We start from the raw sequence: 11,443 nt of genomic DNA, 5'->3' as shown, positions 1-11,443 counted from the left end.
CGATAGATAGTTTATTAGAGGTTGGTGGACGAAATTTTATTGTTGCTTGTCAACCGACGTAAGTTTGCGCACTTTACCGCCCCAAAGATAGCAATAGGGTACTAAATGCTTAGCCTAAACTGGGAGCCTAACTTCGAAAAACGGTTAACCTTCACTCATTCAGGCTGTTTTGCTGACTGAATTTAATTTTTGTAGTACAGTTTGAATACCTTTATGTACCTGTGTTGTAATTATGTGAAATAATTAAAGATTTTCTGTGGTAGGTTTAAACTACTTTCGCGCAGTTTATGGTGTGCAAACTGACAACGGGCGCGATAAAAATTGATTTTGTTGCTGGTTTTATAATTTCAACCGGACATGGCTCAATGATATTTTAAAGAATGTGAATTGGTGCATTGGAAATAGTGGAGTTTCTTCTCGACGTTTTATTTTCTTTTAATAAATTAATAAGTTATGAGACAAGTAAAATGCAAAGAGCAAAATAAAAAAATTGCAGTTTACATAAAAATATGTTACGATTCATTATTATTTAAAGTTGTTTTTTAACATCTTAAGCCATGACAAAGCCTTTACCTGTACTAGTGTACTATAATTTACTATACATACATTTTTGACAGAGGTCAACATTTAAGACAAGGTAATTTCTTTTAAAACCTTTTATTCATTTTATGTACAGTATGTCTTATTTCTTGCTAAAACTAATATTGCTCCCCAAAAAATTGCACTTTCAGAGCACATTTTAACGCCATCTCAGGCCTGTAAAGTGCACCAAATCGCTTCATTTCCAGGGTGCTTCGCCCCTGGACCCCACAAGGGGCCCTAAGCGGGCCCCTTGACCCCACGCTATTGCGCAAAGCGTTCAACAAGTGCAACACCCTGCTTTCCATAAACCACACCCTACCACTGCCAGTACCAGCACAATCCTACCTAAAGCCCTGGTGCTAAGTGCAACATCAGTATAATTTTGTCCACCATTTTTAATTTCGGCGGCCATCTTGGATTGGTGTGACATCATTTACTAGGCCTAGCTCATTTTCACCTCCAGAAATGGAAAGACAAGGTCTTTATCTTCAAAAATGATGTAGGCCTAGGCCTAGACCTCGAATGAATCCAAGCAACCAATTTTTTTCTATAAATAATTTCCTGAAACTGTTTGACAGTATTAAAATATTTGAAAAGTGCTCTGGCTAGCCAATGCACACTGTACATGTTAGGGCTGGCCTGGAAAGGGTTAATGGAGGCCCTAACGTAACGTTAGGCTAGGCCTACAACTCAAGTGCTTTACTGTGTGTAGCCTACACTTGTTGCAGCAACAAGTAAGTACGGCAACAACGTTAGGCTAGGCGTTCGGCCTAGCGCCGCTCTAATGTTTATAAAAAATTACCTTGAAAGGCTGGCAGGAATCTCTCTAGGCCCCACTCACGAAGTTTTTCTTCAACGAAATCCATGAACTTCAAAATTTCGGAGAAACACAAGCTACAACAACACCGAACGAACACGAAAAAACAGGATAACGGCGGGTGATACAGTCGTCTAAAGTTAGGGCTGATATACAGTTGCCGCGTAAATGCAGTTAAATTCTACCGACGCGACACATACATATGCTGCAGGCCAACATCTGCATACACGTGATATAAACAAGCCAATCATACCTCTAAACGAGTTATTGAACCGTAAACGTTTGAACTGGTTTGAAAATGATCCTTGAGGGATGAACAGAACCGGGGTCAATATGAACCGAATCGGTTCGAAATATTCTGAACCGGGAAAAGGTTCAAAAAATTGAACCGGCCTTTATTAGAGTGTATAAACAATACCCTACCAAGTTGGACCTACTTTATTCCTATTGTAGAACTAACCAGCTGGCTCATTATAACTTGTGACGTTTAGAAGTTTGGAATTTATTTCATTGGCAACGTGCCAATAGGGACTACCTTTAATCGAAATGACCTAGCATTAACCTTCGGCTGCATTTAGCCTATGAACTAATGGAATATAAGGAAAACAAAATGGACCATTAAGGCTGCTGCTTTTTCTAAAAATTAAATGTTCCCTGTGACATTCATCATTTGTAAAACGCAATTCAAGCAGTAGCAAATTTTATCTAAACTATATATGATGCACACTCTGTATTAAAGCGTGCTGGTCGTCCTGTTATGGTTTTTTAAAGGTTTGAGTGGGTGGGTGGTACGGCGTTTTGTCTCTGCAGGTCGGTAGGCGTATGTATTTTTTGGGCTCGCTTGACCTGAGTATCGTTTGTCAGAATGGGATGGTTGGGTAGTGCCGTTTGGCCGTGACGTTTTGTATCCCGCATGGCGGGTCTCGTAAAAAGCACTTGCTGGGCGACCAGTAGCTCCCTTCGTGTAAAAAGCTTCCTGTAAAGTGTAACAAAAGCATCAACAGGACAATACATTATATTGTTTTGTGATAATTTATTTTCACTAACCGAAAGAGAGAAATTTACCATTCATGTGTGTTGGTTGTAAAGTAAGTGTTGTCGGCGGAGAATCGGCGGGTTCAGTCATGATGGGGGGAAATATATAATAAGCTTACAAATGAACAGGACACGAAGTTATAACTTGGTCGCCATCTTCTTTGAACTGTATTGGACGCCGGACATGACACAACATTGAGATCACATTGTAACACCCCCACTTGATCTCAAAACAGAAAATGTTTTCACACCTGACCATAAACAAAACTTTAATATTTAACACTAATCACTTAAAATAACTTGCTTAATGTCAAGATGCGAATAATCATCAAAGCAACTTTGAATACTTCTTGGTAATGATCTTTAAAACGTTCACTTATGAATTATGCTTATGATTAGGAATGTTTACACACCGAAAAAGAACTTTGCAAACTTCTCTAATTTGAGCTTTGTTGCGGGTTTTGTCATCACATCTGCAATCATGTCCTCGGTTGGACAATAGTGAATAATAGTCTTTCCTCTATTAACTTCAGTACGAATGAAATAATAACGAATATCGATGTGTTTAGATCTTTGGTGATTGATTGGATCTTTTGATAAGGCAATTGTGCCTTGATTGTCCTCAAAAATTAGAGTGGGTTTTACATGGCTCTCTTCTCTAAAATCACTTAACAACTGTGTGAGATACAAACTCTCCTGTACTGTTGCTGCCAGTGCAATGTACTCTGCTTCACACGATGACAAGGCCACAGTGGGCTGCCTTTTGGACTTCCAGGATATCAGAGGACCAGATTTGGTCAAACTGAAGCAATACCCACTAATGCTACGCCTATCATCAGTGGAGGAGGCCCAGTCAGCATCACTGTAACCTATCAATGACAAGCCATCCTCACACTTTCTATAGCACAACCTATAATCTAGGGTACGTTTCAAATATCTCAAAACATCTTTGACTGCCGTCCAGTGCTCTTCGAGTGGTTTTGACATATCCCCTCTACAAATATTTCTCATGTCTGCACGCGTGCGATTTTAGAAGAGTGCGCGAAGTGCAAACGGATCGAGGGGTATTTGAAACTTTATGTACGCTAGCAAAAGTTGCGCGCTACAGCGTGCCGCGCGGTCCAGCTTTAAGCGTGTGAAACGCAAACGGATCGCGTGCGATTTGAAACAATTTACGCTAGCAAACACAAAAGTAGCGTGCCGCACGCAAGCTGTGCACTGTAGCGCCAGAAGCATAGAAACAATGCACGCTTCTTGAGCGCTCTGCTAGCTACTTGAGCGCGCTGCGGTTTGTTGTTGTTGAAGCACACAAGAAGCTAAAGGGTGCATGCAGCTATATAAGCACATTTAGTGCCAAAGCAGAAAAGAGAAAACTAATTTTTCAATTTAAATGTCTAAAATAAAATGTATTGTGAAGTAAAATGAGACAACATGTCTCATGTGCACAGATTAATATTAAAAGGTATTTTAATGAAAAGAAAAGATTTTGGTGAGAATACTGCTGATAAGTAGAAATGTTTAGGGTGTAAGCATTGGCAGTTGACGTATAGAATATTAATACAATTGAGTGATTTAATATTTTTATTACAGGTTGGACAAACTAACAAGGCTTAAAGCTGTTAACATAGACTTTGTTCATTAAGTGAACAGTGCTATGCAACTTTACAGTATGAGTAATGAACTAATGTTGTTTTAGTTAACAGTTTAATTAATATGAATATAAAAAACTAGCAAGATATCATAGTTAGTATAAAAAAGGTTGATGCAATATCAAAAAATATCTAATTGTGCAGCAGAAAAATGGCAGGTGAAAGAAATCATTGATTTTTAACTAAAATAACTCGATTCGGATTGCTTGGTGTAACCTAAACTACCAAAAGTTTTCAAGGTATAAAAATGGCAAAGGGGAAAATGGAATACTGAGAGATGTTTAGGTAATGTGCAGTTGCAGCTTAAGAATATAATTGAAATAATTCAAGATTTAAAGGCATTTTAAAAATGGCAAGGCTAAATAGAGTTGCAAAGGTTGTTGAGTACCTATCATACAAGGAAGTTTTAAGTGACCTATAAAGTTTAGCATACATAATATACCCAACCCCAGGGAAGTTTTGAATTGTTACTGCCGCTTGTCTGTGAAACTGGAAAACTTCTGCTTGAAGCTACGACGAACAGCGACGCACTTGCTGTTTACTATGGCATTGATGTCAGTCTCTGTCGGTGCTGGCAGACCCTTCTTTTGACAAAAGCACAAGACATTGATGTCAATAATATTTAACACATGAAAAAGTGTCAGTTGTGCACTGAAAAAAAATTTCTGTAGGTACAAAATTTCTGGTTTATAAATTTGTCTTTTCTGTAAATGCACATTGCATGCCACCAAAATATCCCTTTAATAAATTGTCAATCACCAAAATGCAAAGTAGAATGCAAACAGCAAACAATTTGAAACACTCAACTCCTTTTTTTGATGCACACACCTACCTTAAAATATATGCTCTCTTTTGCAAGCTTTTTTTTTCTTGATAAATAGAAAAAGTACACCTTTTAACAGTAACTCACCTTTGGCTGCACTCAAGCGTTTGGGATCAAGCGGAACACTCACGTCAACAGACTGCTTGTTGCAAACCTTTGGTCTTCCTCCAACAGCACAGCCACGACGAAGCTCATCAAAGGAAAAGAGGACTTCTAGAATTTTCCTCAACATTACACCTAAACCTTTTCTCCCTTTTGGTGCAATACTGGTTTGTTCTGGCACAGTGACATAAACACCAGTGCCTTTCACTAATTCAACTTTCTGCAAAGAGACAATGAAATGTAGAAAATGACTAAATATTTATCACTGTCAATTTGTTTTCATTAGTAAGGGGAATGGAAAAGTGGGGGGGGGGGGGGGGCGAATGGGTTGCTGTCAGGAAGACTTCCAAAAAATGTGAAGTTGAAACAAAGTTTGTACCCATTCCAACAGCAAAAATTTCTATGACTTTTCATGACTTTCAAGGACCTCAAATGAAATATTCTTCAATGTGTCTTTGTTTTCCCACTTCTGTTTTTTTTTACATTATAAACAAATTTTAGATTGAGAATATCAGGGTAAAAAATACATGGTTTCTTAAGATTCCATGACTTTCCATGACCTTTGGAAAAATTATACATATTCCCTGACTTTCCAGACCTTCAAATTCCTATTTTAGTTTCCCTGACTTTCCAGAACCTGCAGTGTGCAAACTTTGTGATATTATTACAGGCTGGGACGAGTTGTGCAATCTCTACCTGAAGTTTTTTACAAACATTTTTCTTTTTTTGATTAAGACACAAGCTTTTGTTGCTTATTCATATGTACCTGTACTTACAAGGTAGGATTTGCCTTTCCAAGGTGATTCATACACTTACAGTTGAATTTCAAGTATTTTCATAGATCACTTTTATTTTGATATGCTAGGACTGTAAGCAGGACAAATTTGTTACTGCACAGCTCAAAATAGAAACAAAGCTACAAAAGAACACACCTCATCCTGATCACCAGCATAGGCGTAGGAGCCTCATTTGATTTGGGGGGGCTGTAACCACTTGCCCGAAAAATATAACCAAAATTTTTCGCGCGCTCCGCGCGCGTTCCACATGTTAATGTGCATATCATATATAGGCATTCATCGCTTATTACATCACATGTCAATAATATAAATCATTTTTCGTGTTATTACCGGCCTTCCATATTGGTTATAATTATTGTGGAATTCGTTACAACAATAAGGATAATAATATAAGTTTAACTATTGAAAAACACATTGCAAATTCTTCTTCTTTCAGTAGGTGCCAGTAGCGGAGCTAGGGTATTGACCAGGGGGGAGAGAATGGTCTGTAGGGGCGCTTTCGACACTATCTAAGCGGAGCGCCACCACCGGTTGGCGCGGAGCGTAGAAAAAATTTTTGAGTAAAGGTACTCCCTAGATCGCCGGAAATGACCCTTTCCAGGCCTAGCTTATTTGCAGATAAACGAAGAATAAATAGGTGTCATCGCCATTTGTCAGAAAATTGCACCAACAAAATGTGACAAATGTCAATAGGTATTTGAGAGCGCAATAAAAAAAGTCAATCGCGAATAAGTAGAAAGTGGTAAAAAGCTGAAAAGGGCGCCAGTAGTCCATTTGAGTCCGTCAGGGGGGCATCCGCCCCTCTGACTGTATGGACGCTCCGCCACTGGTAGGTGCCCGAAAAATTCGCAGCATATTGCCCAAATTTTTCACCCAAAAAATTGAAAACACATTCAAATTATTATTGTTTCAGTAGATGCCCGAAAAATTCTCAGCATATTGCCGAATTTTCACCAAAAAAAAAGTGAAAAACACACTGCAAATTATTATTCTTCCAGTAGGTGCCCGAAAAATTCTCAGCATATTGCCGAATTTTCACCAAAAAAAAAGTGAAAAACACACTGCAAATTATTATTCTTCCAGTAGGTGCCCGAAAAATTCTCAGCATATTGCCCGAATTTTCACAAAAATAATTGGTTGGGCGGGCTGCAGCCCCCCCCAGCCCCCCCGCCTCCTACGCCTATGATCACCAGATCGTGATGATGACATTGATGTGTCCCCTACTTCTGTGACGAAGCTACTAGTTGTTGCCCCCAGTGTACTCGTTTCAGGTATGGTTGAAAATGATGGCGTAGTCAACGATGCTGGCGTAGTTAACGATGGTGGCGTAGTCATCAATGGTGGTGCAGTCTCTGTGACCATACAGGACAAAGTCTTTGTCAGGTCACTGAGGAATTTAATCTTCCTTGGAGTCACATATAATGAACAGGAGATTATAAAAGAACTCATTTATCTATCATATCCATTCATGAGGGTAAATGAGACAATTAGCAATCATTACCTATAGTATGTACCAATTGAAACCTGAAATGTTGGTTAAAATTTACATTTTTCTAGGCGAAGTCCAATAGATTAAACAAGGTTTTCTCACAAAAAGGAAAAGAGGGAAACCGGTCCTTGTCCTGGAAATAATAATATGGTGTAACAATATAGCCAGAAAAAAAATAATATTCTGGTCCAAAAACAGCTAAAATAAACTTACTGATTTCATTCATTACTGTCTTCTCTGGTGCTGGTGAGTTGTAGCAGTCACAACCTTCACTGAGCCTTTGTCTCAAATCTTGAATTTCCTGGTCATTTGTTTCAATTACCCATAGAAGTCTGTCTACTTCCTATCTCAAGAAATGAATTTCATCCAGGTTTGTAGAGTCATTAAACAGATTAGAATCATCGTGAAGAACTTCTACAGCACGTGAGGCTCCTTCAAGACAGTTTCCTTCATCTCCTGAATCATTCAGTAGGGCTGTGAATGAAGTAAACTGGGCAGGCATTGCATTGTCAGTGTTGTTAATAATTGGTTCTGGAATAGGAATATATGTTGCAGGCTCAGGTTCTCCTGTGGAAGTTGATGTATAAGTGGGGCTTTCCTTAAAATATTGTTCAAAGACAGCCCTCTGGGCATCAACCTTGGCGGAAAGTTTTGACATCTTTGCCTTGGTCTCCTTTGCTTTTTTCGTGGGCGGTGGCAGTGAAGCTTTGTCAGCCGTTTCCTCTTCCTCCACATCTGTTGCCTCAAGTAGTTTCCTGGGCTTTGTCCTCTTTCTCCCTTTCGTAGAAGCTATACCCTCATCCTGACGTGGAGATGATTGGCCTTTTTGGGGATCCGTTACTTTAAAGAGGGCCTCTTCAAGTTTAAACTGCTCTTCACGTAATACTTTAGAGTCAGCTGTGAATGATTGTACAGAAAACAATGATGATCACAGTTGCTTACCTCTATAGTATAATAACTCTAGTTACTAAATTTTTTTAAACAATAGGATTACAGAAACATGGTACATGTATGGTTATATGCAGCTTCAGACATAAGGGGGGAGGGGGGGGGGGAATGATTGGGGTTTTAAAAGAGCAGGGCAGGATGATTTATTGTATTGAAAAAGTACAGAGAAGACTGATGTCATACAGTAGGTGTTACTGTATAGACTGTATGACATGCATTAAAGGGACGAAGTACAGTTAAACTACTGTAGACTCGAAAAGTACCAAGAAATAAATTAATGGACATTAATGATGCGTGACATATTTAAAGTGTACAGTCGACATATTTGTCGTATTAACACTATTCACAGAAATGTTTTAATTTTTACACACCACAAAGTTCCTAGGGAAACCTAGGCTAATCAATTTACATTCGTACAGGATTTTTCAAGACAATGAGCAACTTTCTGAAAAATTACTTTGCTTTGTATATTTATGCATACAATACCAACATTTGTCTTGTTTGGACCTGGTAAAGAAGGACCATGCTTTCGAAATGATGACTCCATAACTAAGTATACATTCTTTTTAATTTATTTCTTGACGCCAATAAGCATGTGGCCTAGGCTTCCTTAAGTTCCTTGTACTTGTAACGTCAGAGGAAACCAACATAAATATAAAGTAGCCTATTTACTGATTCCATTGCTCTGCAATTTTGCAGCCTTCCAATCATCTGCGTTGAGGGCTATAGGCTATCAAATGTGTTATGTGTAGCCTAGGCCTACATCAGAACAAGTTTATGTTTTTGTGGATTTTGGATTACATGCAAAGTTTGTTGAAACAGCATTAACTGCACTGGTTATGGGGCCTACATTGGGCTAGCTCTTTTTGGACACTGGGCAGTTTATATTAATACTATAGACGCCAAAGAAAACCATTGCGCCTTTTAAAGGTTTATATCGGTAAAGTCTAAAAGATTCGCAGAGTAACAAATTGATTCATTAGCTGCACCAATATAGGTACTTTCCTGGAAGTTCTTACTAGGGAAGATGACTGAATGTCCCAGTGAGGTAAATAAAGAACAAAGTGGCTATAATTCTTACGACTTCGTAATAATAATTTCCGATTACGCATCCGCAGTTGCTATTTTTTATGACAGGAGTACTATTTTTACGACCAGGAGTAACAATAATATCCGGTTAGTGTTAGGATTAGGATTGGGGTTTAGGGTTAAAGTAAGGGTTACCCCTACTACATGCGCAGTTGCTTTATTTACTTTAATGCGCTTGAATTCGCCTTTGTCGTAAGAATAGTTTATAAATAATTGTTACGACTAGTCGTAAGAATAGCCACGGCCAATAAAGAATTTTGATCACAGGTAGGCCTAGGCTAACCATTTTTGAATATCTGGCATATTTTGAGCCAGTACAGCATAGGCTAGGCTTTAAGTTTAAATAGTTACTACTGTAGTACTTGTAGTATTAGTAAGGTAGCCTAAGCTACAATTGCTTAGCCTAAGCTGTAAATTTAGTGTTACTTTTAAGTTAATGTTACTTGTAAGCCTATCGCAATAGTACTCACCACTGATTTTGATAAGCTTTCCGAGATATGGTCCCTTTCCTTTCCACTTGATTTTACAAACAGCTCCTTCTTTCACTTGATTTTTTTCAACCACTGAAGATATAGGTTCGATGCTGACTAAACGATCGTCAACCCAGTAAATAAGGCATCTTTGCCGAACAGTTTGGAGTTTCGTTGAAACGACTTTAGGATTGTTTGCATCTGAGACAAAAGCATCGAGGCAGTCGCATCCATTATCAAGGCCCTAACTTGCAAATATAAATGTCTTGATATTGTTAAAATTCCCTGGATAATTCGCAAAGCTGCAATCTCCAACAGGTTGACAAAGAATGTATATTGACGATAATGCAACGAAATATCCTGCTGCCGATACAAAGAAAGCGAACAACTGGTTTACAAAGTCGAGGATGTAGAACTGAAGGACGTTAGGCTAGTAGGTTAGGCTACGGAAGAGCTAGAAACCTAATTAAAGTTGAGCGGAATCAATACCAAGGCATAAAAAAAGAAATTTAAACACTTTCGCAATGGCTGATTGAAATAAGTTACAGTGGATGTCAAGGGAAAGATATAGACTTTTCGGCAAGAACTTGCTTGACAGCGTACTGTAACGTCGGTACTTCTAACTTGGGTTCAAAATTAAAGCGCGATGATCGTTTGTTCTACGCTGATTGGCTAGTATCTACCAGTCCATAATATTTGCATATATATCGACTTACGCAACATGTATAGTTTGGCAAAGTGCTTCCACGGAGGAGAAAGAATCACGTAAGCTGTCAAAACAGGTAATAGCACGGTTAAGGTGGGTCAAAATGTTTATAGAGCAGTAATTCGGTTCAAAAGTAGTCGCATGAGCTTATCTTTGAAAACTTGTATTGGTAACAGGATCTAACGATGCGTATTTAAGAAAATTCTTTTTCACGATGTGGAAGCATTTTAGTTGTATCGTACATTGTTCCGTACAATTGACCATTATCGGGATATGTTTAGTGCTATTCTCAAGCACTGATCTACACTAACGAGCAGTGTTCTCAAGTAGTAACTAAGTATACAGTTCCAAGTTGCCAACGTTAATCTAACATACTTAGTAAACTATTACAGCGCGGCGACCATCCGGTGAAAGTATTTTTAAACGTCAGCACTACCGAGCCCGCCTGTTGTTTTATCAGGGGGGAAATGGTGATCATTCGTAGGTTTTGCACAGATGAACTCACTGTCGCAGTTGTGTTATGGTGACTTCGAAACCACCTCATATTTATGTCTCACTTACTGGAAGTTGATCCAACAAGTCCTTACTTGCCTACGCAGGACCACAGAGCTTATAAGCGGTGGTGTACACGTCAGCCTAACGTTCAGTCACGCTGTCGAACAAGGCCTAAGCCTAGTGATATTAATAGTGCATCAAAACAAACTGTCTCGAAAACCACACGGTGGCGTATGACAAGCAAGTGGAGATTAAAGCGAGTTTAGGTGTTAGGACAGTTGAATTAGAAGATGATGAATTCACAGTAAGTGAAATTCAGCCAGGGCAAGTTGACTTCGTTTCAACAAGGGAGGTTGAAGTTGAACATGATGCCCATGGTAGTACTACTACTGCTACTAGTACTAGCCTCCAAATTACGCAATACATAGGCCAAGCAACAAA

The 11,443-nt window shown here is 38.8% G+C and overlaps 1 protein-coding gene across 1 annotated transcript; it reads right to left on the bottom strand.

Annotated features, from left to right (window-relative positions):
- Nucleotides 1–7,637: 7,637 nt before the first annotated feature.
- LOC139977387 (uncharacterized) lies at nt 7,638–11,051 on the bottom strand. Its single transcript, XM_071986687.1, has 3 exons — nt 11,013–11,051; nt 9,802–10,045; nt 7,638–8,191 (listed from the first exon to the last, which is right to left on the bottom strand). The coding sequence occupies exons 1-3, from the start codon at nt 11,049–11,051 to the stop codon at nt 7,638–7,640; spliced, it is 837 nt and encodes a 278-aa protein (XP_071842788.1).
- Between the last annotated feature and the right edge of the window lie 392 nt (nt 11,052–11,443).

The sequence above is a fragment of the Apostichopus japonicus genome, chromosome 12, assembly GCF_037975245.1.
Source record: "Apostichopus japonicus isolate 1M-3 chromosome 12, ASM3797524v1, whole genome shotgun sequence".
In the NCBI taxonomy this organism is placed as follows: Eukaryota; Metazoa; Echinodermata; class Holothuroidea; order Aspidochirotida; family Stichopodidae; genus Apostichopus; species Apostichopus japonicus.
The sequence above is the reverse complement of the archived record's forward strand: the minus strand, read 5'-3'. Positions and strand labels throughout refer to the sequence as shown.

Bases quoted from the DNA above. Each gene is read 5' to 3' on its own strand.
- LOC139977387 (XM_071986687.1), bottom strand. From the start codon at position 11,051: ATGAGGTGGTTTCGAAGTCACCATAACACAACTGCGACA. The intron at 10,046-11,012 runs GTGAGTTCATCT...TTTGCAAGTTAG, and splicing joins ACCATAACACAACTGCGACA to GGCCTTGATAATGGATGCGA. The intron at 8,192-9,801 runs GTGAGTACTATT...AATCATTCACAG, and splicing joins AAAGCTTATCAAAATCAGTG to CTGACTCTAAAGTATTACGT.